General features: G+C 39.5%; 1 protein-coding gene across 2 annotated transcripts; it reads left to right on the top strand.

Moving 5' to 3' along the window:
* Positions 1-1,705: 1,705 nt before the first annotated feature.
* On the top strand, positions 1,706-25,990 carry cxxc5a (CXXC finger protein 5a). Of its 2 annotated transcripts, none has more exons than XM_079247648.1 (3): positions 1,706-1,995; positions 13,197-14,206; positions 24,901-25,990. In XM_079247648.1, the coding sequence occupies exons 2-3, from the start codon at positions 13,412-13,414 to the stop codon at positions 24,940-24,942; spliced, it is 837 nt and encodes a 278-aa protein (XP_079103774.1). In that variant the 5' UTR covers positions 1,706-1,995; positions 13,197-13,411; the 3' UTR covers positions 24,943-25,990. The 2 variants fall into 2 exon arrangements, with proteins under 2 accessions (XP_079103774.1, XP_079103773.1); XM_079247647.1 differs by having other exon boundaries at positions 24,898-25,990.
* The last annotated feature ends 1,293 nt before the right edge of the window (positions 25,991-27,283 follow it).

Raw genomic sequence — 27,283 nt, 5'->3', positions numbered from 1 at the left:
CACAACAAGAAAAGCATCATCATCAACAACAACAACATAAAAATAATAATAATAATAATAATGATAAACCAGATATCCTGGAGTAGGCTGACATTAACATGGCAACCGTCCCAACGGCCAAGACCACCACTGAAAAGTGAAAAGTGATACTACAGATGTCTTGCCCAAAGACACAACAACAGACTGAGGGAGTGGGATTCTAACTGCCAACCCTCCGGTGACTGGATGACCCGCTCCACCACTTCAACTACCTCGCCCATGGTCCATGAAATAAAAGTTAATTAGCTTTTTTTTCTTTAATTTTATTTACTTATTTAACGGTTCTAATTGTTGAAATAGAGGCACCAACACCACCTTTACACGTCTATGCACAGCTACAACTTCATTAATGGGAGATTTTTATCGAGATTTTGAGTAACTACTATGTAACTTAAGGACTGGGCTCAAAAAGAAAGCAGAAAACCTTTTTATATACTGCTGGATAAATATTAGTTATTGCTTCAACTATAGGAGATGCAATGTTTCCTCAGGTCTTAGGATAAAATTAGTTATCATCATTGTCTGATGACAAATTGATTGCATCTTTTTCTAATACACATTTAGCCTACACAAGTGTCCAAAATGAATTTGGCAAACAAATTAAAAATCATAATTGTGAAAGCAGGTTATTCTAGCTTGATAATGCTGTGACTCGTGAGAGTCACATTGTCAGAACAATGCCACCTGTTCATAAATTGTTTAAATAAATGCAGAAAGGCGCGCAATGTACGTAATGAAACGCTGATTGAAACAAACTGGTTTTAATATTAAGATGCCCCACTCTAATCCCGTGCGTGATTACGCATATGGTGGCTTTTTTTTGGCTCCAGTGTTTACGAAGTGAATCACGTTTATGAGAGCCCAGAGCGCATTTACTTGCAGGGAGCTTGGTTGGTTACGGGCAGAGTTGGTTCAACACCCCCTTCTCTCACTCTCTTTCTCTTTTCAGCTGCCGCGATATTTTCCAGCTCTGGAGCCTCAACCGCACAGCTCGATCGATTCGCATTGATTGTCCCTGACGAGCTGCTCCACTTTCTAGCCAATGTCAGCCAGTCTGCGATCGGGAAGGAGAGAAATGAAGGAAAATCTCTGCCGCCCTGGCGGTGTCATTTCCACACACTTGGGTTGGCCGCCTGCCAGCAGACAGGCCAGTCGCAAGAAATGGAGTGGACTTCAGGACTGAGCGAGAGGAGGAAGAACCGGGACTGAGATGGATCTTTTCTAAGCTTTTCAACCTGTTTAATCTTCGTTCCCCCGCAATGATTGACGGGTAAACTTGCTTCACTTTGGTTTATCTCACACCACCCAATAACTATGTATACGAAGGTGGCATTTCTTTACACATAACACACTCACAAACATGTATATGTGTCAAGCTGAACGTGTCGCTCCTCATCCAGGCAGTTTAGTGTGGCTCATACAGTCGGAATAAAAATCGACAAGTATGGATTAATAACGTTTAATGCCCATGTCTTTACAATAAAACATTTTTCTTCCTGTCGTCCCAGGAAATGACCGCCCACCACCCCTTCCAGGTGTCTAGAAACCAGTCTGAACTGCACTCCTGGAAGCGCTCGCCTCACACACAAAAATCCAGTTCGCTTTTTCTGCGAAGCTCCAAAAATCTATGAAATGTGTTTGCATGTTCCTCTCTGCAAGCGGGGATGTAGAGGTGGGATTGCAAGGACCGAGAAAGCTCTGGGAACCCACGCGTTCAGCCTCTGAGAAAGTACGCTTTTCTGAAATAACTGAGGATAATGAAATTTTAAAATTTCTTTTCACGTTTACCGTGAACAGACAGGCACTCCACGGGATTGTGTTCTCAGAGGAGAAGCTGTTTTTTTCCCCTGCCCCTTTCTTTTTTCTTTTTTTCTTTTTGTCACCATTCGGCACGGCAGGCTGGGAGACGGACCGCTCGGACTGTGGGAGCCCTCCCCTCTGCTCAGATCTGCTTTGGTAGGTGCGAATAAAATGGGCCCGTGTTTGCAAATATGCAGATATATGGAACAGGATGGAGGGGGAGGTTGGTTCGGAGGGGGAATCATACTTTTTTGAAGTCTGCTGAAAGTTGGGATGTCACCTTCATATAGGATTAAGTTATAGCAGGGTGCATCTGTGTATCCAGAAATGTGCGACTGCAGACCATGCTGGTCGCTACTGCAGATTGCTCACTGTGTTCCAGTCCAAAGCTTCCTATTTTCATCTACTTCTTCTAACTAGCCGGGTACATTTGCAGATCTCTGTTGTCTGTAGGCACTGGTGTTTTTTAGCTCTGTGCGGGGGTGAGGATGTCTTCCAGGCTCTTCATCAGCAGTTATTACACGAATAGTCAAGCTCAGATCGCAAACCTGAGGACCAAAAGTCCTTCTTCTCTTCTTTTTTTTTTTTTAAACGAATCAGCTGTTCACAACTAAAGTCGACGCTCCCATTTAAAGTCAGTTTTAACGCTCAATCTTTTTGACAGTCACGTTATTGAAACTTTTATCCCCGTGCCTTAAATATAAACATAATCAGTTACACTAAAGGGGTGTCATGTGCATCAAAACATACTTTAAAAAAAAAAAAACCCAAAAAACTTCCTGTTCTTATTTTCCCTCATCCCACCGGGCATCATTAGAAAGTTGCCAGGTAGCTTTAGACGCGCTACCCACAGATTTACAGTCGCCCCCCTCTTCTCCCCTCCCCTCCCCGCTGCAATCCGCCACCACTATAGCAACTCCAAGTGCTCCAAATGTATGCGAATAATTTCAAGTCACAGTATGCACGTCGTGATTGTTTTTCTACTCTAACTTTTTGTGTGCATAGCCTAATTAGGGGGGGGGGAAGAAGACGCAGCAGGTTACGGACAAAGGATGAAGCCGAGAATCTAATTACTGCCATCAGGCTTCCTAACCTCCTCTGCGTTTGTGCGTGCGCCTGCGCGCGCGTCAGTCAGGCTGGAGGAGCAGTGGACGTGGAGCTCACCGTAGACAATTACCGAGTCCGCAGGCAATCGCGTGAACTAATGCGTTTGGTATTCTCGCGTCTCTTGAGGTGTTGTCAGCTGCTCCGGACCAAATGATTCACAAGCATGCAGCAAAATCAGGCAACGCCCCCCCCCCCCCCCCCCCCCCCCCCAACACCCTCAAGCCTTCCCAACACATGCACACACATACACACACGCACGCACACTTCCGTTTAAAAAAAAAAGAAGGAAAGCTGTTACCTGGCACCTGCGCATGAAGTGACGTCAGTGGCGAAACTGATTCAAGACTTCACACATGGACTCATGCACCTGACATTTTGAAGGCAATCTAATTAACAAACGCTAATGACACTTTCCCCCCCCCCTTTTTTTGGACAATTTTGGTTTTTATGATGCTCTTATTTCAGTTAATTAGACTATTTATGCACCAATAATCAATGAATCGCAGTTTACTGGGGAAAAGTATTTTAGAAAGAAAAAAAAACATGTAGAGACCAACATAGTATTTGTTGAATATTAGGAAATCACTCTCCCAAATTGTTGTTTTTGGGGCTTTTTTTTTTTTTTTTTTTCTCTCTTTTCTAGTTGTTTTCTAGTTGAAATTGGCAAAAGGCTTACCAGCTCAAAGCGAAAGATTAAGCGTACAGCGGTACTAAATGCTTCCTTTCTTTCCAACATCAGCTATTGATTAAACTAAAATCAATGAGTGAGCTAACCCACCATCCATCAGTCAGCTGTCACTATATTGTGGGCTCACATTCATTTGTATAAAAACAACTTTGTTTTTCTTTGATATTCAGACACAACAAATTGTGTAAAATTATACACAAAACATCTGATTGTCTATTTAAGATAGTGAGATAGGTTTAAAGATATTAGGATATTTGGAGTATGTGAGTGTAAATGTGTTGAGTATAGGTATCATGGTACTGACAGTATTCATCAGTAGCAGTGTGATATTTAGGGATTACTAATACATTGTTCAGGACTCCTGTGTAACAACTATTAAGTTCACTTGCTGTTGATTTTGGCCTAGAAGTTTTTTTGGTTTTTTTTGTGAATGTCCTCCAGAAACTAACATGTGTGTCTACTTGTTTGCTCATACAAGCTTTGTAGTTGATTTTTAATAGATAAATGTCTGATGGGTTATGTAGGCTATACGAGCCTCCTAAATTCTCAGGTTATAAACAGCTGGGCTGAAAATAAATGCCAAATAGACTATTTTTTTGTGCAAATTTACATGTGCAAATATGGATACCCACTGCAAACATTTTAGAGGAGAAAGAGCAGACTCGGACACATTTAATATGTGGTCAAATAAGTTTTTTTTCATTTATCAGAAGACTTCTAACTGAGTGAGGTGACTCAGAAGTTTTTCAAGTGGGGTCTATGATGAGAGTCGGTTGAAATGTCTAAATGCTCGGGAAAGAAGTTTCTGTGGTTTGTGTCATATCTCTAGGACACACTGGAGCATCCTTTACAAGAAAAGGGTGTTGTTCCCTCTCTCAGAGTTGTAATTTTTCTCATTCATAATTTCATCACGACTGATGTATAAGCTGCATCATTTGGTGGCTACAGAACAGAGTTTTATTAAAATGCATGCAGATAAATGTGAGGACATTGAGTCACTCTTAATGTGACAACCATGTTTTTTCCACAGGTTAAAAAATATTTTCACAGATTTGTTTTCATTTATAGAGATTGATTAAAATTGCACGCCTCAACAGCCATGTTATTTAATGTGCTTGTAGACTATTTTTGAAACACCTGTAGCTTCATCACAGCAAACCCATGTGGTAAAGCAGCGTCAGGTAGTTTCAGATGCTTCACCCATGCTGTTCTTTATTTTATTTTATTCAAGATCTTTAATTAATAATGTGGAAAATATGTTGCAGCAAAGTAATTTTTCTTGCGTTTACATTTTCATCACATTATTTTCAGAGATAACTTTGTTTTAAGTTAACAAAAAGCAAAAGGTGAGGCGTACATTAGCCCATATCTGCTATGGTGTGGCATTCTTCTGTAGATAAAAATAAAGCTATTTACAGTGCTTATGAAGGAGCTTTAGACTAAATTGGCGGACAGTTTTCCCATCTTTCCTGTCTGTATTCTAAGCTCGTGGTCTCCTAGCTTCAGCTTTATCGTCAACAAACATCTCTTATCTAACAGTATAAAACATGAAGATGAACTGTTTAGTTTGACTGAACCCAACATTGGTTAGGTTTTACTTTGTTAACAGATAGAATGTCATATATTGTGCTGACAAGAGAGCTTTGGTATCAGGAGATAGCTGGCTCAGTAAGATCTGCAGCATTGCATCATTGATGTATATTTGGTCAAAAAATATCAACGGTGTCCTCATGTCTCCATCCAGTATGCTAGTCGTTCCCAAACTTTTTCTGCAGGTCCCCTTTTTTATTGATGATAATAATGTCATGCCCTCCACCCCTCCCTCCATCACATGAACCGAAGAAACATACTAAGAAATGCATCAGTCAGTGTCAGTATTATTATCCATTCTTCTGCTGGTTGGAAACGTTTTAAACCAGAAATATCTGAAAATAACTTCAGGTGAGCCAAGTTTTCAATACGACGGATGCTGCTTTGGTAAAACAACTCTGTTAGATATGATAGTTGGGTGGTTTTTTTCTAAAGTAACATACAGGCTTTTCTTAGTATTTAGAATGAAAAGTCCCAAAGTGGTGTAAATTGTAAGTTTCATACTTCATAATATCAGATGATAATATTTGGATACATACAACACACTGTTGTCTCTTAATTACCCACCACTGATTATTACGATTACTTGAACATGACCTATTCAAGCCCAGGTGCAGATATGCTGCATCATATTTCACATTGGTACTAATTTCCCATTGGTACCTTTACAAATTTTTCCAGCGCCAAAACTCTAAGTTTTATTTGGCCTTGCTGCGCTCCTGCTGTGACAACCATACCTGTCAAGTTCTGGATTTTAAAATACAGGAAATTCTCCAGCAACCGCTCTAAGGATTGTGGCGGGAGGGGAAGAGGTGTCGTTTGGTTTCTGAGCGGGAAAGGTGGTTGTAGTTGCTGCTATAGTTGTTTTTTCTTCGCAGGGGTGGGAGGTTTCTCTCCTGGTATCCGTGTATTTTCTACTCATAAGAAAATACAGAAAAAATACAGGAAAATAAAAATATGGGACGACTTTGGGAAACAGGGAAAAATACGGTAGTTTCCTGGACAAAGTGCGATACTTGACAGCTATGCTGATAACACTGACCTCCCCCCTGTGGGCCTGCCCCACAGTTTAGGAACCACTGCTGTATGCCAAGCTAATGGTTTGCAAACTTTAGCTTAATGATTAGCATAATACAGAAATATCTTAATATCGTACTCTCAGTATGTCGCATGAAAACTCATTTCATGAAATGTTTAGTTGGACTGAACTTAACAGTGGTTTAATTTGACTTTGTTTTAAAGATAAAATAAATGTTATATATTTTGCATACAAGGGAACAAATAATGCTAATAGTTTTTCCTTGTTTCAGCTTGTATGCTAAGCTAAACAGTTTGTTGCTGTAGCTTCTTATTTGGCATACAGAAATTGTAATCGACCTTATCACAACTCTAAGAATTAAGGCAAGATATTCACTTTGTGAAATGTTTAGTTTAACTGCCAATTAAAGTTCATTGACACTAAACTGCAAACTATTTTACTAACACATACCTACAAAGTGCAGAGGGGGAATGTTTTCACAGTGTTTCACAGCAGAATTAGTCTTCTTAGTATTCTGTTGAGCACAACGACTGGATTAAACCACATAGTATGCATATATGATTTACATTGAAGAAATATTCTGTTTCAGTCTTGCATTTCATAAAATTGTTGGCGAATGATTCTTGCCTGCAATGACGCAGCAGCTTCATTGTATGTAAACACTGTCAAGTGGTTAACACCACGCTGCCAACACCACAAGTACAGCCTCAGTTAATGTTGACATTTTCTCCCACCATCTGTTCTAAGTGACCGGCAATATATATAATTCTCTTACAGTTTTTATGATGCAGAATAATTGGTTAATTACACTTATTTATTGATCTTAAAATGGAAATAATCTTGCTGCTTCCTGTAAGTGCAAAGAGACCGTGTCTCTCACGATGGTATGGAAAAGGTAAGTAAGAAAAAGTGACACATCAACACTGTGACAGTTTATCCTGCTGCAGTTTGAGTTGTTGAACAAAACCATCATTATTTTAGTGCATTACAGGTTATCAGGATACATCTGTGTTACACAAACTCAAGCTGAGCTCCTTAGTATGTCTGTTAAATGCATTGCTCATGTAATTGTTGGTATACATTGATTTTTTTTGGACCATTTATACCTTTATCCCTTCATCTCTGTCCATGAATCCTGTAAAACATGTGCAGATAGAGAAAACAATGAAGATCCAGTGTATCAAATACTGTTGCTATTTACACCTGTTTTTATGCTGAAGCAGCTAAAGTTACAAGAAATCTGTCAACTGACTGCAGACTTTAATAGGTGATCACTAATTACAGGAAGCTTTTTGGCTAATTTGCAGAAACCTTCGGTGCAAAGCAGGGTTGCCCAAATCTTGCCCTGGAGAGCTACTATTCTGCAACTTTTAGATGCGTCCCTCATATAGTACACCTGAATAAAATAGAGGACTCATTACCAGGCCTTTGCAGAGCTGAAGAGAATGTGGATAAAGGAATTGAGCCATTTGAGTCAGATGTGTTGCAGAAGGAACATATCTAAAAGTTGCAGGATAGTAGATTTAAGAGAACTGGACTTCGGCAAGCCTGGTTTAAAACCTTCTTCTTAGGCACTGCATTCAGTCTATATATAACAAGAAATTAAGTGAACATGCTTCCAGGAGTAAATAACTTAAGTGATCTGTTCTCAGCAGAATGACATCAGTACTCTCTCAGAGGTGCAGTACTGGTTTAGGAGACAGTTCACATGAGGACATAAACCTTCTGTAAATTTATGTGAGTGGCTCTGAGAAGCCATAATACAGGAAGCAGAGGATGGTGATTTCCCAAAAACTGCATACGATGCTGAGGGTTCATGAAAATGTGACTGAAGGAAGAGGCATCTCAGGAAGATGTACACCAAGCAGAGATAAATGAGCATAAAACATACCAGTTTTTTTCCAGTTGACAAATAACTACATATTATTCTCGCCAACAAACTTTGTAAATAATGGTAGTAATTCATAAAAAACTTAATTCTTATGTATGTAATTCATGTTTTCAAAATTTTCCTGTTGCTTTTTTGTAATAAAAAAATCACAAATTTTTACTTACAAACTGATTGGACTACTTAGATTGGACTTTTGTTTCACACTTTGCAGTAGTGTTTGGTGAGGTTTAAGAAAATATAGAAAGAAACATTTATGTTAAAAATGATTACCTGATTTAAAAGGAATGGCTTTGGGAGTTTAAAATTTTGACTACTGGATGTGTATTTGTTTGTTAAACAATTGAACAGTGAAATTGAACAGTTGATGTTTAGTTTTTTCAAAATTTTAAGCTGATATGCTGCAGTGGACTGAAGGGTCTTTGACACAGTGTGGTTGAAGGTGGTCATAGCCCATTTTTATTCACCTCAAGGTTAGCACATTTAGTTGGATAGAGGAGAATTCTAACACATAGATATTACTTTCAAAAGGTGTATTTTATCTAAACTTATAGTGCTTTTTCAGCCCAGACTCCAGGCTAGTTTCTGTTTCCATTTCTTGAAACCAGAGATAACGGCAAAGTATGTTGTCCTTTTTTTTGGTTTTCAAAGCTTTGTTTTGTTTTGTTTGTTTGTTTGATTTTTAACACAAATAGAGATTGTCTGTAAAGCTTATTCCGTTCCAAGTGGTCTGGCATTGTACAACAAATGTATTTTATCCAACCTTGAACAATTTTTTTCACCTTAAAGAAGCAAAAAGCAAAATGGTTTCACCGCAAAGTTTGCTGTTAAGTGCTGCCTGTAGACCAAAACAAAGTGTATCATGAGAAACTGGAGCCTCCTTCCACCTCCTACCCCTACTCTCCTAGTCTGCAAATGAACATGCAAAGTGCAAAAACACTGAGCAAAACAATATCCTAATTTTGTGGAACACGTGGAAGGGACATATGACGTTTATGTTGTTCTTTACAGTAGAAAAAGAGCTAGCTCTTCTTGTAGCCCGTTTGCTCTGGAAGAGCTCTCCACTTTAGAAATACAAGCTGTTGACTCCCTTGCAGTGGTTGTCTCTGGTTTCTTTAGTTCTGGGGAGGAAAATTGAAAACGTACCACTCTTTATTTTAGCAGTGACCAGGAACCACAAAAACAAAGCTTTACACGTGCAAAGATTGTCTACAGTGATAGACATCGCACTCTAACACCCAACCCATGTTAATATGGTTTTGTCTCTTTCTTTATCTGACAAGTTCTTCGCCAATGACCGTTGTTTCTTTTCAGGTAATGTTAGATGCTGGTTGTCTTCAGATTAATGTTTTATTCTGTTCTCAGCCACTTGGCTTTGAAAATACCCAGTGCCATTGTTCGTTTGCTGGAGCCATAATAGGGAGGGAGGGCTGAGGGCTGTGGTAGAAGAGAGGAGGCTGCGATTCAAATGAACGAACCTTCAGCTTGTAAACATAGGGTTGGAGATCAACACAGAGAGACGTTGTGTGACATCACGTTATACTCCTGATAAAATCACACCCCTTGTTCTTTACATGGCGATTTTTTAAAATCCTTCAACCAAAAAAGATAAATTTCTGCTTATTGCACCTAAAGCAGTTTGTTTCCTAAAGTCAAACATAGGTCAGTCAGCTAGAACCATCTTCAATCCCTATCCGTCTTCGTAGTAAGGCCCCATTTTTGCTGTTTGGCACCAACTGAGCACATGTTTATGAGTAAAAATCAGGTACTTTTCAAAAAGATTTATCAGTGTGCAGAAATGGGTAAATATATATATATATATATATATATATATATATATATATATATATATATATATATATTCACACATAAATAAAATCACTCTGTTTTTGAAGTTTCCAAAAACTGAAATAATAGCACATTTTCCTGTTGATTGGATAGCACTGTATTTCTTTATCCTAACAAATGATGTTAGCTTTGCTGCCTAAACCTAACAATGCAGCAGCTGACAGCAGAAATAGGACATTAGTGGATGCCGACACATTTTGAAATGCAATTCAAACTTTAACCTTCTGTAATAAATCCCCCTGTTTCATTTTTTATAACCCAAATTAAGACATAGTTGCTCATTAAATGACGCTAATGTAGACCATGCTGAAAGATGATGCTGAAGGCTCCTGACGTAATGACAGAATCATGAGCTTGGAAAGAGTTGTTTTGGGTAAAACTACGTCTTGATAAGTAAAAATACAGTATAGTATAGTATAGTAGAGTAGAGTATAGTATAGTATAGTATAGTATAATATAGTATAGTAGAGTATAGTATAGTATAGTATAATATAGTATAGTAGAGTATAGTATAGTATAGTATAATATAGTATAGTAGAGTATAGTAGAGTATAATATAGTATAGTCTGGTTGAAATACTAATTATTGTCTAACATCAATATTTTAGTGAAGACACTAAGGAAATACTGTGGCTGTTTGAATACTGATGCAAAGAAGTCAGAAATATACATGTGAAGTACTGAGTCGCATCTGTGCCATCAAAATCCTTACCTGAAAGTTTAAAAGTGATCTTTTTTTTAAAACCACTGGTATCATCAGCAGGTCAACTGTTGAATGCAAACAGGATAATGGTGTTCTTCCTGAATTGCTATCCGACAGCTAATCAGCCATACACTTGAAACTGTTTTCATGAGCTGTGAAGAACTCATTTATTCTAACTATTTATAATAAGGCGATTCATTAATTATGTGGGATACTTGAGTCATTTGTCATATTTACTCTATTTAGAGCAGTAATGAAGCAGTTGGATCCTCTTTCAGCTTGCGATTAAAGCAAGAAATAATTTAATTTTACAAGAAAGCATTACGATTTGATTTAATAAAAGTTATAGAGTTATGCCGCACAAAACATTACATTCATAAAATCAGCAATGATTTTTCATGTCCTGTATCCCATGAAACCACAAAGCTTCCCTGTATCGCTTTGATGGGTTCCAGTGCTGTTCAACCACAACTAAGCACAGATGCTCTTAGCGTTGAGACGCTTTTGGGAAACCGGACCCTGGTCAGTGCTGCAGTGGGAGAAACTGAAACTATGGGGCTGAGGGGCTGCGGAGCTGGCTCTGGTTCGCTGGCGCCACATCCCCCTGAGCTGGTGAGAATGTGGGGGCTGTTCTCCTGCCTTTGAAGCTTTACCTCCCACTAATTCTGGCCTTCCAATTTCCACACACTGCACAGACACCCCCCCCCCCCCCCCCCCCCCCCCGCACCTCCACCCCCCACGTACACACACACACACACACACACACACACACACACACACACACACACGCACACACACACACACACCACTCACCCCCCTCCATCCTCTTTCCCTCCCTTTCCCTTTGTTTCCCTTATAAGGATTTGCCCGGCCATTTCCTCGGCTTTTCTGTGGGAGGTGGTGTGCTTGTTTGTGAACATGGACAGGTCAAGAGAATAACAGCATAGTTTTTCTTTTATAGTAGTCTCAGAAATCTTATGCACATATGTCCTCTCAGGAGTGTCTCACTTTTAGCTCATATCGGGACTTCCTTATATTCCCAAGAACCCCATTAGTATTTGTCTAAAGTAAAGTGTGCTGCACCTTTAGCCATTAAAACTTAGAGATGAAGGAAGGAAAACAGCTGACTGACACAATCTAATGAATGAGTCAGTGAATCAGACCGATGGTGAAGTATTAAGTTTGTCAGTAGGCTTCACAAATAGCTTTTCGTGAGTTTAATGAAGGACATTTATTTATATTCCATTACATATTATCACATGTTTTTACAATCAAACTAATAGTCAATAAACTCAGTCTTTTTTTCAAATGACTGAACTGCATTCAGTTATTTGGTATTGATGCCACACCAAGTTACACACAAGAGAGATGGATGGCTCAACAGGTTTCAATAGCTCATTGATAAAGATAACAATTGATAATTTCACATATTCATAGCTGAAACCTGTCTTTCAGGTGAGAATGCATAGCAGACCTTACCCTGTAGCTTGTAGTACATTTTCTTTTGCCAAAGACATTTCTGCCCTCAGTACAACTTAATTAGTTAAATTTTATTATGTTTAAATAGCAGGGATTTGGCTCCCCACCTTGTTATTTCTTTGCTAACCAATCATAAAACCTGTGGGGAGCAGGGTTTGCTTCAAGAGTTAGCAGTGTAAAAAGTTTGATTGGTGGATTGATGTGCTAGGGAAAGAATTGCAGCTATTATGAAAGTTGATTTTCTAAAGCTGTGTACCACATGAATACTGGCATAGCTTGGTCAGCGTTTCATGGATCAGACACTGGTTGGACACTGACAAATTCATTATAATTCATTCAATCATTCAGCCATTTTTGTTCATGTTGAAGCTGTATTATTTATTATTCTATGAATGCTAATTACAAGTATTTGAAGTCGTGCCAGACTGACAGACTCTGATGAACAAGAGTAATTCAGATGTTCAGTTTTGGTAAATTTTATTATATTAGACTAAAATGTTGGGTTACCAAGTTTACTCATTTTATCACAGATTTTTAGGCTGAATGTTTGAATCCCTTAGAATTACAGCAAGTTAAAATTTGACAACAAATTGACTTTGTAAAAATGTCTATTGGTAAACTTTTAAAAATTGTCCTGCAATATCTACAATAGGTCACACTTTATGAAGGTTCATGTTGCATTACAGCCTATTTACGGTCTAAACTAAAGTGGTTTTCATTCACATCACTCTTATAATGGGGTTTTCAGTTATATGAGGCAGGTTTTAGCCAGAATGGTCTAAAAATATTTTGTTCACCATCCGCTCACTGCATAGTGGCAAAAAAGCTTAGCAATTAGCTATTATAAGCGTCGAAGACATGGAGGAAAACATTAACATGCTCTCTATGATGCATGATCAAATGAATGTCAGTTCTGCAGAGAATGTGATGATATTGGTCAATAATTTGTTGTTTTTTTCTTTTACCAGCTATCATTAATGTATAATTACACTCTCTTCTTCTCTCCATGTGTAAAGTTTCCAAATGGCAAACGGAACAACCTGGATGAGGGCAGAGCTATAGTGGCGGCAGAAGGCTTCGGGGCCTGCCGGTTGTTGGCTGGCTGATTGGTCCAAACATTTGGGACACCTCTCTCATCGGGACGCAGAACGGACCAAGAGAAAGTCCTTCCTCACTCACCCCTGCCCCCTTTTCACCCTCACCCCCAACCCAGGCACGTACGCTCTGGACCATGTCTAACGGACTGTCGGAAGGGGGCCAGACAGAGGACCTGGAGCGGAGTAGCTGCAAGCAGGACTCTCCAGTCATAGAGCGGAGGAATCGCAGTGGCATCATCAGCGAGCCCCTCAGTAAGAGCCTTAAGAATTCCCGTACCCTCTCCCAGTACACAGCAGTCTCCTCTGCTAACACCAATGGACACACAGACAATAATGCGACTAAAAGCCACTCAACTAAACCTCAGCCACCCCCACCGCCTCAACCCACTGTCTCTGCACTTACAGCAGCCAAGTTGGACCGAACCTTAGAGCAGGTTCTGGAGGGACAGAATGGCCTGCTGCACTTTGCTCAGGCAGCAGCACTGTTAAAGCGAGCCGGTATGGAGCACATGCTCCTGCCTGGGGGCATGGGAGTGGGAGTTGGCGGTGGTGACGCAGGCTCGGGGGCTAGCGACTTGGAGGGTACTTCTGTCACGGACGCCGTAGGTGGTCCTGTTGACTTCCCATATGGAGTAGGAGGTGGCTTCCCCTTCAACCCAGGGCTTTTCATCATGACGCCGGCTGGAGTGTTTCTGGCGGACAGCGCGCTACACATGGCCGGCCTGGCCGAATATCCAGCACAGAGCGAGCTGGCCTCTGCTATCAACTCCGGTAAAAAGAAACGAAAACGTTGCGGCATGTGCCCACCTTGCCGAAGGCGGATTAACTGCGAGCAATGCAGCAGCTGCCGGAATAGAAAAACAGGCCACCAGATCTGCAAGTTTCGCAAATGTGAGGAGCTAAAGAAGAAGCCTTCTGCTGCTCTGGAGGTAAGGATGTGGTTACTTTGATGTGCTATTGCTTTGTCAACTGTTCTGTAGGCTTACATTGTGTGGGGCAACTGGAGCTCAGGTGGTGGATTGGTCTTGTTTTATTAGGACAGTTGTTCCATCCCCAACTTTCCTTGTGCACAAAGTATCACAGGGCATTTCCCTTGAGCTTGTTTGTGACTTTTAAGTTGTTTTGGACAAAAGGATCAGCTTAAGTAATATCAGTTAAAAAGCCTTGGTTTTGAACTGAATGATCTTAAGTGAGAAAGAGTAAGAGGTGCTTGATGGTTTGCACATTTGCTTTGAAACAAAGCAAAGCCAACGTGTTGTGAATTTTGGCATCCATGCCAGACTGTTAAAGTCCACTAGTTCCCAGTGTGGATGCCCATGTGTACCCTAGATATTTGTACAGGGGCACTTGGTATAATCTACATTTAGAAAGAACAATGTACCTGACACACAAAGAGCTACTCTTGTTCAGAGGAGAAACTTAGCTGGAGAATCAGCATTGTCCATACCTCTCTAGCACGCCATCATGTCTTTAGGCTTAACAAAAGCATATAATATCCAGCCATCGCATCCATTTTCTTAACCACTTAGTCTAATTCAGGGTCTCAGGAAGCTGGAGCCTATCCCAGCAATCAATTGGCAAGAGGCAGGGTACAACCTGGACAGGTCGCCAGTCCATTACAGACCTTATAAAACAAATTTTCAGATTACCACCTGATAGAACACATTGGAAACCTACATGTTATATTCTTTTTAAAGAAGTGATTGCGCAACCAAACTTGGTGATGTATAGACTAATCCAGCAGCTGTTCCATTTTTTTCGTCCTTAACTTGTATCTGCTGATATTGACAGCAGTATGAATATCTGGAGAGATGTCGACATAACATATCTATATGAATATATATTCTGGGCATTTCAAAGTTGTTCTGCTGTTCATATTAGTTAGACATCAGTGCATTAACGCAAAGTATGATTCAACTGGAAGAAATCAGTGACAATCCACATTGAAATATGAAATGCAAATCTTGTTTAAATAAGTGATCCAAAGTTGGTAAAGTAATAATATCAAACTTTTGCAAAGACCAAATTTCCTAAATTGGCTATTATTTGACATAGTTTAGTCATAATTAGTTTAGTCTCTGCACTATGTATGCTGTTCTTGTCTCTTGTCTGTTAGCAATAATTAGCAGAGCAAAAATTAGTTGCTCTGCTAAAAGTTGCTCCATGTTAAGCTTTGGCAGTATAGATATGTACAATTTAGTGTCACATTTACAAATGTTCACCAAAATTTACTGTGTTTTTGTTATTGAGAATAACTCCAGCATCTACTCTGCCATGACAGCATGTCATTTCTCGTCTGCTCTCTGTATGCCTGGTGTCCACCCTGATGTGAGCACACCGTCATTAGCGGAAAACAGCATTATCTACTGCCTCTCTCCAGTGTCTAGCAGACAGACACAGATAGAAATAAATGTTTGGGATCGTTGTAGTCAATTTTTTACCACAATTAAAGTTTTCTACTGTTGTTCAAACAGCCCAGAAATGTGCAAGTCCTTCCAGGTTTCTAAACTGCTCTGCTCTGATATGTGTAGAAATGACACCTCAGCAATGGCGGACAGCCTACTTACGGTGCCTGGATTGGTATATAGTGGTGGATATGTTCAGGATATATATGCTTTGGGGTCTCTTGACCATACGGACACCATGGCAACACCTATTACTGAAATGCTAATTAATCTGCTAAAATACAAGGCTGTAGTTTTCTAAAGACAATACCATTGGTAACATTCTATCCATCGTAGTATTTTGAGACTTTCTTCAGCATTGTTCTTGCTTTTTTTGTTTTTCTTTTAAAGGAAATGTAAAAAAAAAAAACAAGTGGATTGGGGAAGAGTGGCAGTAATTGTGAATATGTGTACAGTATGTGTTTGTATGTCAATATACATGGGTGTGTATGTTGTGTATGTGTGTGCATGTTGTGTATGTGTATGCATATAATGAGGTCCATCTGCCTACAGAGCATCATCTGGAGCACCAGGTGTCAGTGTGGCACATGCACCCCCCCCCCCCCCCCCCCCCCCCTTATGCCTCTGCTGCCCTTCTCTTCTTTGACACTCCTGCTCATCTAAATGGCCCTCCATACTTTCTGTCTGTTACCTCCATCACGCTCTGTGGCCTCACTAACCCTGGCTGTGGTGACAGGCTGCCCGATCAGGAAATCAATCTCAGCAGATGTTCCATCTCAAAGGAAACAAACTTTTATGCATAATAGTGTCATTTTGTCATTACATAATAAATTGATAGACATGTAACACTGTGTGAACATAAACCAGTGGAGACGCCACTGGTGTAATTGACACAAACAGGATCTAGACTTCAAACTGCTAATGGCTTTACTACGATCCCTTTCTGATGTTGATTGAGAGTGACAGCCTGGCCTTGTGTTTGCAAGCTGAAAGGTTAGTTGTGCAGTCCTGATTTGCTGAGTTTAGCCATCCATAATGAAATGCTTCTCAGTGTGTTTATTAAATGATTTTAAGTAAGGCAGGCTTTCTTAATGCCTCTTTCAACCTCAACAATGGATTTATTGAGATGTTAAATGCATACGTAGCACAGCTTATATAGCCTGATTAATGGATGCTCACAGGGGTCTTAAACTCTTTTACATTGGCTGGATAATTTAGTTTATGCTGTCACTTAGTTGCACGTTTTTAGTTGGATACACAGTGCATCAGAATATATTTATTTTTAGGTAAAGAAAGCCACCCAGCAGTCTTTTGATGGCACTTTTTCCTAAAATGCCTCAGGCTTATTTAGATTTTCATTAAAAAACTTATGACATTTAATTTGTGATAAGAACACAGACATTCCTATATTAGAAGTTATATTGGTTTAGATTTTGCACAGTGGAACTGCGTATCAACATTGTTAGATTGGGTTTTCATTAGCTTCTATTCCAATTCAAGGAAGAACTTTTAACTGTGCCTCCACGGTTATGTTCAGCTGTGTCACTGTGTGAATATAGTACACATAACAAGTCAGCACTTCACCTCAGAATGGTCACAATAGGTCTTCCGCGTCTCAGTCAATAAAAATACAAAGCTTACTTTTCAATCCTTGCCTTGCTTACTTTTGCCACTCATCCGTAACAGTCACCAGTCACATGATGAAAAAAAGAATATAATTCAACAGAGACCCAGGGACATCAGAGTCATTTCACTAATATATAAGGCAAATATAAGGTAACTAAAACAATCACTAAATAAATGCCAATATTTTGCTGTTCTTTACAAACTGGCATAGGTACAACACAGATTCAACTTTCATTGCAGATGACTTTCTGCAAAGACGTCTGTTATATTATTTTTCGATTCAGCAGGCTTACCCTCATGTTGTCTTCTCTTTTTTTTATCGTCTCATTTTTAAAGTTTTCTATTCTGAAATCTGCTTCTATGTTTGTGACCAACCTGCTTTTTAGATCCCATCTTTCTGTCTGTTGTGGGAATGATGCAATCATATGCTTGTGCTGAATTATTATGACCCAAACCTTGGCCTTTCTTTTTTACTTTTAATTGTTTATAAATTATTATTAAAACCTCAATATCATGAAAAAAAAACATGCAACAATTATGTACTTTAAATGCAAGTGTTTTTCTTTTGTAAAATAAATTAACATTGTCAAGTTTAGGACTCTGAGGCAGAAGGCTTGTCTCAAACGTCACTATACTTCTCTGATTTTAAGCTCTCCAAGCATGCACAAGGGTGCAATGCTGTCCAAGGTTGCATAAGGTAGTGACAGAATTAACTAAATAAAACTTAAAGTTCACAAAACGTCCAAATATGCAGTCACCCAACAACTGCAGACCCTAATGGTGTGGCACATACACTTTTTATGCCTGTGTTAAAACTTAAACCTGAAAACACTTTCATAACTTCTCATAACCTTTTTGTTTTCTCTGTGGAAATCCAATATAAACACAAGGATGTGCAGCTAATCAGAGAAGTCTGTGGCTGCTGATTGTCAGAAGAAGTGTTAAGAACTGAAAATTACAAAGCATTGATATTTGCTTTATTAGGGGTGGCTTAGGGGGTAGAGCCGCTTGTCATGTGACCTGATAGGCCTCTCCTAGGAGGATTGTTCTCCTCTCTGAGAGATGGTCCCAAGCCCGGATAAATGCAGAAGGTTGCGTCAGGAAGGGTATCTGGTGTAAAACATGTGCCATTTGACCCAAGCGATGATTTGCTGTGGTAAACCCATCAGAGGGACCAGCTGAAAGGGAACAACATTGATATTTGCTTCATTCGGTTTTTCTTAAAGTTATTGCTCATTCTGAAACCTTAGATTTTTTGCGTCGCCTAACCTTCATTAAATAGTTGTTCTCATACGCACTGCAAATGAGAATAGTGTTGAAAGGGGTTTGACTTTAAACCCCTCACTTGCATTTGATGTTGTTATGGCAGTTAGCCCAAGAAAAGTTACTTACATCAGAAGTGCTAGACTAAGGTGCTCTCAAATATTCATGAATGTTTACAATAAAAACAAGTCACCATGTTGCATCTGTCTCATTACTGATTTTGGTAATTGTATGTCTTGTAATTACCTGACACATTTATTTCTCCTGACATTTCAAACTCTGCTCTTCTTGCTAATTCACATAGTAAATCCATCAAGAAATAAAAAACAAACAAACAAAAAAAAAAACACCTACAGGTTTTATTATCTTCATATGGCTGAAGGAGAGTTATGCCACGCCACAATGGGTCTATCTATAACATTTTAAACAACTAAAGTACCAAATCAGCACTGTAATGTAATCATTTAAATGGGACATTAAATGGGATTGATAGGGTGCCGGATTAGAGGTATGAGTATTTCTGCAGATATGATGGAAGTCTTTAGCGAAGGAAAAGGTGAACAACACTGAAACCAGTGTTGACACCTCCTGCACATCTGTTTAATACATAAACCAGGCTTTAACCTCAATCACCTGCACTATTTATACCTACATGTCTCCAACAGCTTTGTTGTTTTTGTTTCATCTTAGAATGTTCTTTTTGACAGCTTCAACATTTTGATTTGTCAGATGTGACACAGCTTATAAAATATATTTATAGTTGAAAAAAGGCTGTATCAGTGAGGATTGTGTATTCTACATCATGCAGGAATCAGCTTTGTCATTTGATAGTGAACCAATGCGTCAGCTTCTTTCCTCCGTAAATGAGCTGTGATAGAAAGAGACATTTTTCAATTTTGCCTCTTATTTTTCCTGTTAGGCACTCCATTAATAGTCTAGTAGCAGTCTTAAAAGGCTTTGTTATTAAGTCAACAGCTCTTGTTCAGCAGGTGATTACATCAGAGAATACAGCCGAATGGGCTGCATTGTCAGCGAGCTTGGTATCATTGGTGCAAGCTAAATGTCAGAGAGCGAGATTTGTAGAAAATGAGCAATGTCAAAAGAGAGAGCAAAGAGCGGAAAATCGACTGTAAATCACAAATGTCAAAACTGACCAAATTATTAGCTCAACAATTCAGTTGTTTATTGCAACTTATTTTGTCTTAAGCAATATTTTTGTTGGCGAAATTCCTTCTTCCTGTTATTGTTTTGAATGCATATTCAGTGGGAGTTGCACACCACCTGTACCAAAGCTGAAGATCTCCTGGCTCTCACTTCTCACAGTGAGCTGCAGTGAGTCTCAGCTGTATCTCAGACAGCCCCTGAGTGTCATGTTTCCCTCCAATCAAAGATGGAAGAGTATATCCCCATCTGCTGTGACTATTATACTCAGTGTGCACTTTCAAAAGAGGCATGATCTCCTTCTGAACATGTGTGTTGTGGTCAGTTTGCTGGACAGTTTTGACAGCTTTTCAGCACATCCATGTATGCACGGTTGTGACTCAGAAGACAGGGAGGAATATTCAGCTTTATTTATATATATGTATATTTTTTATACTGTACATGCATTAAAAGTTTTTTTTTTTTTTTTTTTTTTTTTTTTTTTTGCTGAGTTGTCGGTACCAGTCGGCAAGTGTATGCACGTTGGTCCACGAGTGCAGTCCAGCAGCAATATGCTTATTTTAAGAGTGTTGATGGTTTCCATTGAACGCTCACGACAGCTCAAAGAGGAGCGTAAAATTGGCAAGTGAGGGGGAGTTAGCATGCTGAGGCCTTTGCCACCTCATAGCTCACTGGCTGAAGATGTCTGGATTTATTCTGGGAATGTTACATTTGAGCGAAATAAGTGGGAAGGCAGTTCCTTTCTGCTCTATGTCTGAATACCCTCCAGGGGTGTCAGTCTTAGCGTTGCTGTTCAGGGCAGAAAAAGAGGGAAAGTCAAGGTTTGGAAGTACTCTACACTGTTTTTACCTGAATGCTACCGTACCTTGAGGATGTTCTTGTGGGTTTCTAATATACATTATAATGATATTAAAAGAAAAGAGCTGAGGTTTGCCTACTTAAAGTAGTATATTTTGCAATTAAACTTATAGGTTGTCTTCACGACTCTGCTTGTTTGTCATTAGAAACAGCTAACACCTGAACACTCTGCTTACCCCTGAGACCCATTTTGACAACGTCAGATGCTGATATGGGAGCAGTGTATTCCCTCATGGTCTTTGCTGCCTCCCAGACACTGTACACCAGACAGTCAGGACAGTGGAGGCTCATACAAACTGACAGGCATGCAGACTGACGCCGAGATACATAGATGTGTGGGCAAGTTGCTGGGCAGACAGAGGGACAAGATGAAGTGAACAAGGAAGGTTAAAGGAGACAGACACGAGATGACAGTGAGGTTCCCAAGTTGTCACTGCATACTAACCTGAAAAGATAAAGTAATACTTTTGTTGAGAAATAAGAAATAACAAACTGATTTGGTAATTCACTGGTAGAAAGGCTCGCAGTGTTTAGTAACAGCTTATACCAGTAAGTTATGGGTTGTAATACAAAGACTCAAATGGCTTTAAAAAAATGCCTAAAATTTTTTTTCATTTTTTTTTCGACAAACCATGGACACCTGTAAATTTAATAAAGTATTTTGGCATAAAATGCTCCTGGAATAATATATGGTTAAATGAATAATTGTTTTATTCAAGAGATCACGAGGACACACAGTTTATTGTTAAGATGGACAAATTTGCTTTTGCATTATGTGCGTCAAACTTTAAATGTGTGAATATCTTTTTTTAAACTTCATTTGGTTTGGACATTTAAAAATACACGTTTAAGTAGATTTAGAATAGGTGTCAGACACCCATGTTAGACAATAGTAGGTTTAGAAGCATTTCAGTGCATTACAACAAACATGGCCCTCTGGCATTCAGCGGTTTTTTAAGATGGTTTTTGTCTGAACACAGAGACCAGCTCCGGTGTTCAACCTTGTCTTGTAAACAGTCGTTACTTGGCGTAAATATCAAGGATTGGACTTGCAGCTTTTAGCTTCTATCAGTGTGCCGACATCTTCATCATCATCGGTGTCACATTCACACCTACAGCTCTCCCTGCTAATTCATTGATGGAATAGCTGAAATACAGCAAATTAATCTTAAGGTAACTAATCACCCATTTTCTAATTTTTTTAAAATTTACTTTCTTTACTTTTTTTTGACACGGTGACATACAATCCTGCAGTTGAATTAGTGTGTGTAGATAATGACTGGATGGATGAAGATTAATATGTGTTTGTCTCTGTATTTGAAAGCAAATGAAATAAGAATATGAATGGCATACCATGACTTCTCTAAAACTAAGTTTGCTTTCATATTTCTTGGCCAAAATGAGCAAACAAACAAAAATCATTTAAAAAAGTAGAGAGGTGAAATCATGACAAACTAATGTATTTGCTAAAGATACACTCATTCCATTAAACATCTATGTTTCAAAGTAATAGATCAGAATATGCATATTATTGCCTTTTTTTCCTGGCTGGAAGTTATGTTTTAAGGAAGAAAAAGTGTGTCAATACAATGAAATGTTAGCAACAGATAACTTATGGAGGACTGAACATGCTTTGGAAAAGGCATCAGAGCTCTTTGGCATATAAACATCAAGAGTTTATGCCAGCTGGAGGTCACTGGCATCAGCTTGATCCAGTTTTTTTTTTCTTTGCTTTTTGCAAACAGCAGACACTATTACATCCCACATGCGCTGCTGTATCTTGAGATGCTTTGAGTTCATTGTCTTGGTTTGTGTTTATTTCTTTAATTTGAAGAAATCCTGACACACACTAAGCAGAAAGCTGAGCGGCACCCTGAGGCACATGCCGATTTCAGGATGGCTTAAAGTAGCTTACAGAAACTTGCATCACTAACACCTAACAACATGCTCTTTCCTTGTGTTGTGTATTTCCCAGGAAGGCTTTGTAGCATGCTAAAGCAAATGCGCTTGCCTTTGTTTAAAAAAAAAAAAAAAAAAAAAAAAAAAAACTGAAAAAGAAAACCCTCCATTGATTTTAGTGATTGGCCACTTCACACCCACAGATTCCATCTGTGTGAACTCTTGCAATCAGTGTTGCTGAAGGAAGGAGGTTTTTATTCCTGAAATGCTGCCATTTTTTCATTGATTGCACATGTTTGATAATGAGGAAAAACAGCATTATTGCTCATTGGAAGGTTCTTCTGGTTTTCCTCCCACACATTACGTCATGGTCAGTCCAGCCTTTACCAGGTTTTTGACATCTGCGGCAGCAGCAGATGTTGCTGTCCTCTGACTGTCTTAACAGCTGAGTGCCGCTGCAGAAAGGTCATCACAGAGATGGATGAGAAGCTACCACAACTTAACACAGACTGTCAAATCAACTTGCCAGTATGTTAGCTATTAACCTCTTGGTTATTCAAGCTTAAAAAAATTATTTTTAGAACATATGATGTATGGACAGCTTTAGTTTATGTACAGCATGTGAGATGACAAAATTCATTTAGAGGAACTTGCAAAACTGTCTTCCATCTACACTTACACCCTTAAAACATCTTCATAAGAACTGCATGCAGTCAAACTATTAATATATTCTGGCACATTCATATAAACTACGAGCAGCACTGTGGCATTCAGTGTGTTAGCTGTCAGACTGTTTCTGATTGAGGCAGTTTTGCAAATAAAGCACAGTATGGATTATGTTTGGCTCTGATTTGTAGATTCATTACCTTGGTTGATGTCTTTTTACTTGAGCAAAAATCTTTTATTTTTGTCAGCAGGAATTTACTTTCAGAATGAACGTTAGCGAAACCCACAGAGCTTGGATCCTGCTGTCGTTCAGTTTCATGTCCAGATATGAAAAGTAGCAGCAACATTGTTGTGCTGATTGAAGGATAGATGAATGGTTTGAGTGGGCCTGAAAGAGCAATTTAAGTTGGTATTGTTTTTAGTTTCTAACTAACTTAACTAAACCAACTGGGCTTTTGACTCAGAACTGCCTTTGTGGAAGAATGATTATTTCATCCCAGCTGTGTAAGAGAGCTGTGCAACATTCATTCATGCATTCATTTTCCTAACCGCTTAGTGCGATTAAGGGTCGCGGGGAAGCTGGAGCCTATCCCAGCAGTCTTTGGGCAAAAGGTAGGGTACACCCTGGACAGCTCGCCAGTCCATCGCAGGGCCTGTGCAACATTATACAAAAAAAGAAGGATGACTTTGTTCAGAATAAATTTTTAAACTGTGCCTTCTGTTTTTGGGGTGGCAAAATAGATTTGTGTATTGTACCTGCTTGCACTCACACTCTGCATTCATGTGAAAACTTGTGCTGTTTAGAACTGGTATTAAAGTGAATTGCAGTGTGTATGAGGATTTTAGTTTTCAAGCTCACATTTTGGTGTGATTTTGGGGGTGTACTGAGAGAGTCAGTTAACATGCCACTGTGTGTGGAGGTGTGTGACTGCACTTGAATACATATTGGTTCGGTGTGAGAGTGTGTGTGGGTGCATAAATGTTTGCCGAGCTCCTCCTGCCTCGCTCCAGGCAGAGCTGGCAAAGGGAAGAATCCGTGCTGCAGAATTGAGCTGCACTTTGCAGGACGCCAGCCTTTCTGCGGCTCTGGGGACCTGAGCTGCTCTCTATCTCCTGACTGGCAGGCTGCTGCTGAGCCTTGCAGCAGCATGCATGTGTGCTACTCCCTCTCAGTGCAATCAGACACACTGATAACCACAACAAGAGAGAGGCGAGGGACGGAAAGCGGCATAGCCACTGACAACGGTGTGGCAGAGCTACGTGTGTGGCGCTAAATAATAAATGTGGTATATTGGGTTTTCTGTGAGGCAAGGGTTGAAGTCTAATCCTATAGTGGTTTCACACATGCTGCTCACCTGGGGACAATGAGTCGAATACAATTAGTCCTGAACTGATTAGCCATTTAATTCATTAGTTGATTGACATTAATCATTTAAGTAATTTGTCTACAAAAAATTCCTGATGTTAACACATTCTTAATATCATGTTTCTTTGTTGTATTAGTTGTGCTGCAAATAATGTCCTTTTTCAGTTAGTTGAACAAACCAAGCAGGTCAATCTTACATTTTATACATTAGGCACCCATTATTTGTAGACGTAAAATAAAGAATCAGGAGTGTAGCTCGTTTGTCAAGTTATCGTAATCATTGTGTATCAACAAACCTAAATTTTTCATTAACAACTTTCTCCTCTCTTTTGTCTTTCCTCCCCTCCTTTCCCTTGTTTTTATGCGTTTCTCCAAGAAGGTGATGCTTCCCACAGGAGCAGCGTTCCGGTGGTTCCAGTAGGACTCTTCCTCTACTCCTTTCCCAAAGCTCTGCCATCAAGTGCAATGCCAACTCCTGGATTGTGTCCGGAACAGACACTGGTTAATAAACAAACTAGCAACAAATACAATTATAGAAAAAACAAAAAAAAACAAAAACAAAAAACAAAAAAAAACCCCAAAACCAAACAAACAACATAAAAAAACAAACAAACAAACAATAAGGAGAAGCAGAAAAAGATATCAATCAGATAATGGATGCACCTACTTATTCCTTGAACCAAAAATGAAGCGTAAAGAAAAGCATCTATGGCAACTTTCATTCCCTTTTCTATGTTTCCATTTTGGTACCTTTTGTCCTTTTCCCCAGCAGGTTTTTTTCTGTCGCTTGAACATGGAACTGCTCATTGCCAGAAACAGAAATGACGGACTGAGTGTGGACAATCAACTAATTTCTGTGTTTGGTGTTAATGTTGTTCATGTGTGGAAAGATACAGTACTTGTGTAGAGAATGTAAATTTACAGCTATATTTTAAAACTAGTGGCTAATGGCAAATGTTATTGTAATTCCTCACCATTATGTTACCTAAACCCTTGTCCATTTTATGATTATTCTGTCAAAGGGTTTATTTTCCAGACACATCGGTGGATGTCCTTTAAAAGACAAGAAAATGTTTTAAATTGTGATGCCGTCGATTTTCAGATTGAAATGAAACTGAAGATTTTTATTGGGCAGAGCTCCAGAGAGCCTCCTCTGGGTTGAAGCTGCTTTTCGCCAGAGCCGTCACTACTGTAATCTCCTCAATAAGCCCTCCTCTGCATTTCTAAACTTTTCCTTTTTAGTGAAACTGGCAGCCTTATGTTACTGTGGCCCTACTGAGCATGTGCCAATACAGCTCAGGGCAATAGCACCAAGAGACAGCACTTGCGCTGAGTCTACCCTACTGAACGCACTGAGAAAAGATTGCATTTTTTTAAAAGATTGTTTGTTTGTTACATTTTCATGATTTTGTTATGTTGCTGGGTAGCTACAGCTTTGAAAAATAACCAATCTTTGTATTTGTTTAGAAAATTGGACTGGTTTTGTGAATAAAAAGGAATGCATGTATTCGTGTCAAAATTTAAGGTTTGGATGTTTGTCTAGTTGTCTGTCTGCATGTGTTTTTTTTAAACAGCCGTTTAAAAATATTAAGTATACATTTTTCCACAGGTAAAGAAGCGTGTTCCCTTTTCTTTTATGACCAGGTGCTATGGAAACATTCCTACTCCAGCAAGTCATTAAAAGTAAAACAGGTGGTGGTGTGGATCACCATGATGTCCTTGGTTGGACTGAGATGTCTCACTTGCTGCTGATACTCTCCTCCTATAGTGAAATAATAGAGCTTTACTATGCTAAACTATGACAGCAGTGACTTAAAATATGTTTGAATAAGAACATTTTTGATTGGTGTGGTGCATGAAAGCTTGAAAAAATCCTTATTTTGTGACTTTTACTCAAATACTAGTCGCTTGTGACACACTGCTCTGATATTAAAAGTTAAAAAACACAAGCTGAAAATAAGAATGTCGGTGATAGTAAAGGATTACTGAATGAAAGTTGCATCACTACTCCTGCTGAGGTAAATCCTGTTGTGAGTACTTGGTGCCAAATGTGTCACAAAGTCAGGATGAAGACATGGATAAGTAAAAAAAAACAAAAAAAAAACAATAATTTCTTAACCTCTCAAATTTATAGTCAGTCTCGTGTACGTAATTACTGACACCGTCATCTTAGGCCTGTGACACAAGAGAGAATTCTTATTTTCTACCAAGTGATGATTCTCAGTGATTCTTCTTCTTTGGTCACTTTCTTTTCGTCCAGTTGGGAAAGTAGGTGCAGATTTTTTGCCACAGTTAAAGAGCGGAGTGGTTTTAATTAGCGCCCATCGTTGTGGAAGGCCCAGTATGGTGGGCTTGTGTACGAGCTGATCACAAGCTCGTACACAAGCCTCCTCCATCCACCCCCACCTCCCCCTCAGTGACAGTGCTGGGCTAGTGCCATCGCCATGGCGATGGGGGAGTGTTTGTGTGTGTGTGTGTGTGTGTGTGCATGTGTGCATTTGTGTGTCTGGGGGTGGTGGCTATGGCCTTTCATTATTAATGTGCACCGCAGCATCCTTACCTCCTCAGAGCCCGCACAGCTCACTGCCTGACCTGCCATCCAAGGGAGAGAGAGAGAGAGGAGGGGGGGGGGGGGGGGGGGGGGGGGGTCTGAGGAGGCAGAGATAAAGAAAGAGAAGTGAGCTGGAGAGAAAGAAAAAAGACAGCATGACCAGTATAGTGTAACAGAAGTGTGTGAGTGTAATTCTTGCACTTTTCTAAAA

Source organism: Telmatherina bonti (assembly GCF_933228915.1).
Source record: "Telmatherina bonti genome assembly, chromosome: 10".
Taxonomy (NCBI): domain Eukaryota; kingdom Metazoa; phylum Chordata; class Actinopteri; order Atheriniformes; family Telmatherinidae; genus Telmatherina; species Telmatherina bonti.
The sequence above is the reverse complement of the archived record's forward strand: the minus strand, read 5'-3'. Positions and strand labels throughout refer to the sequence as shown.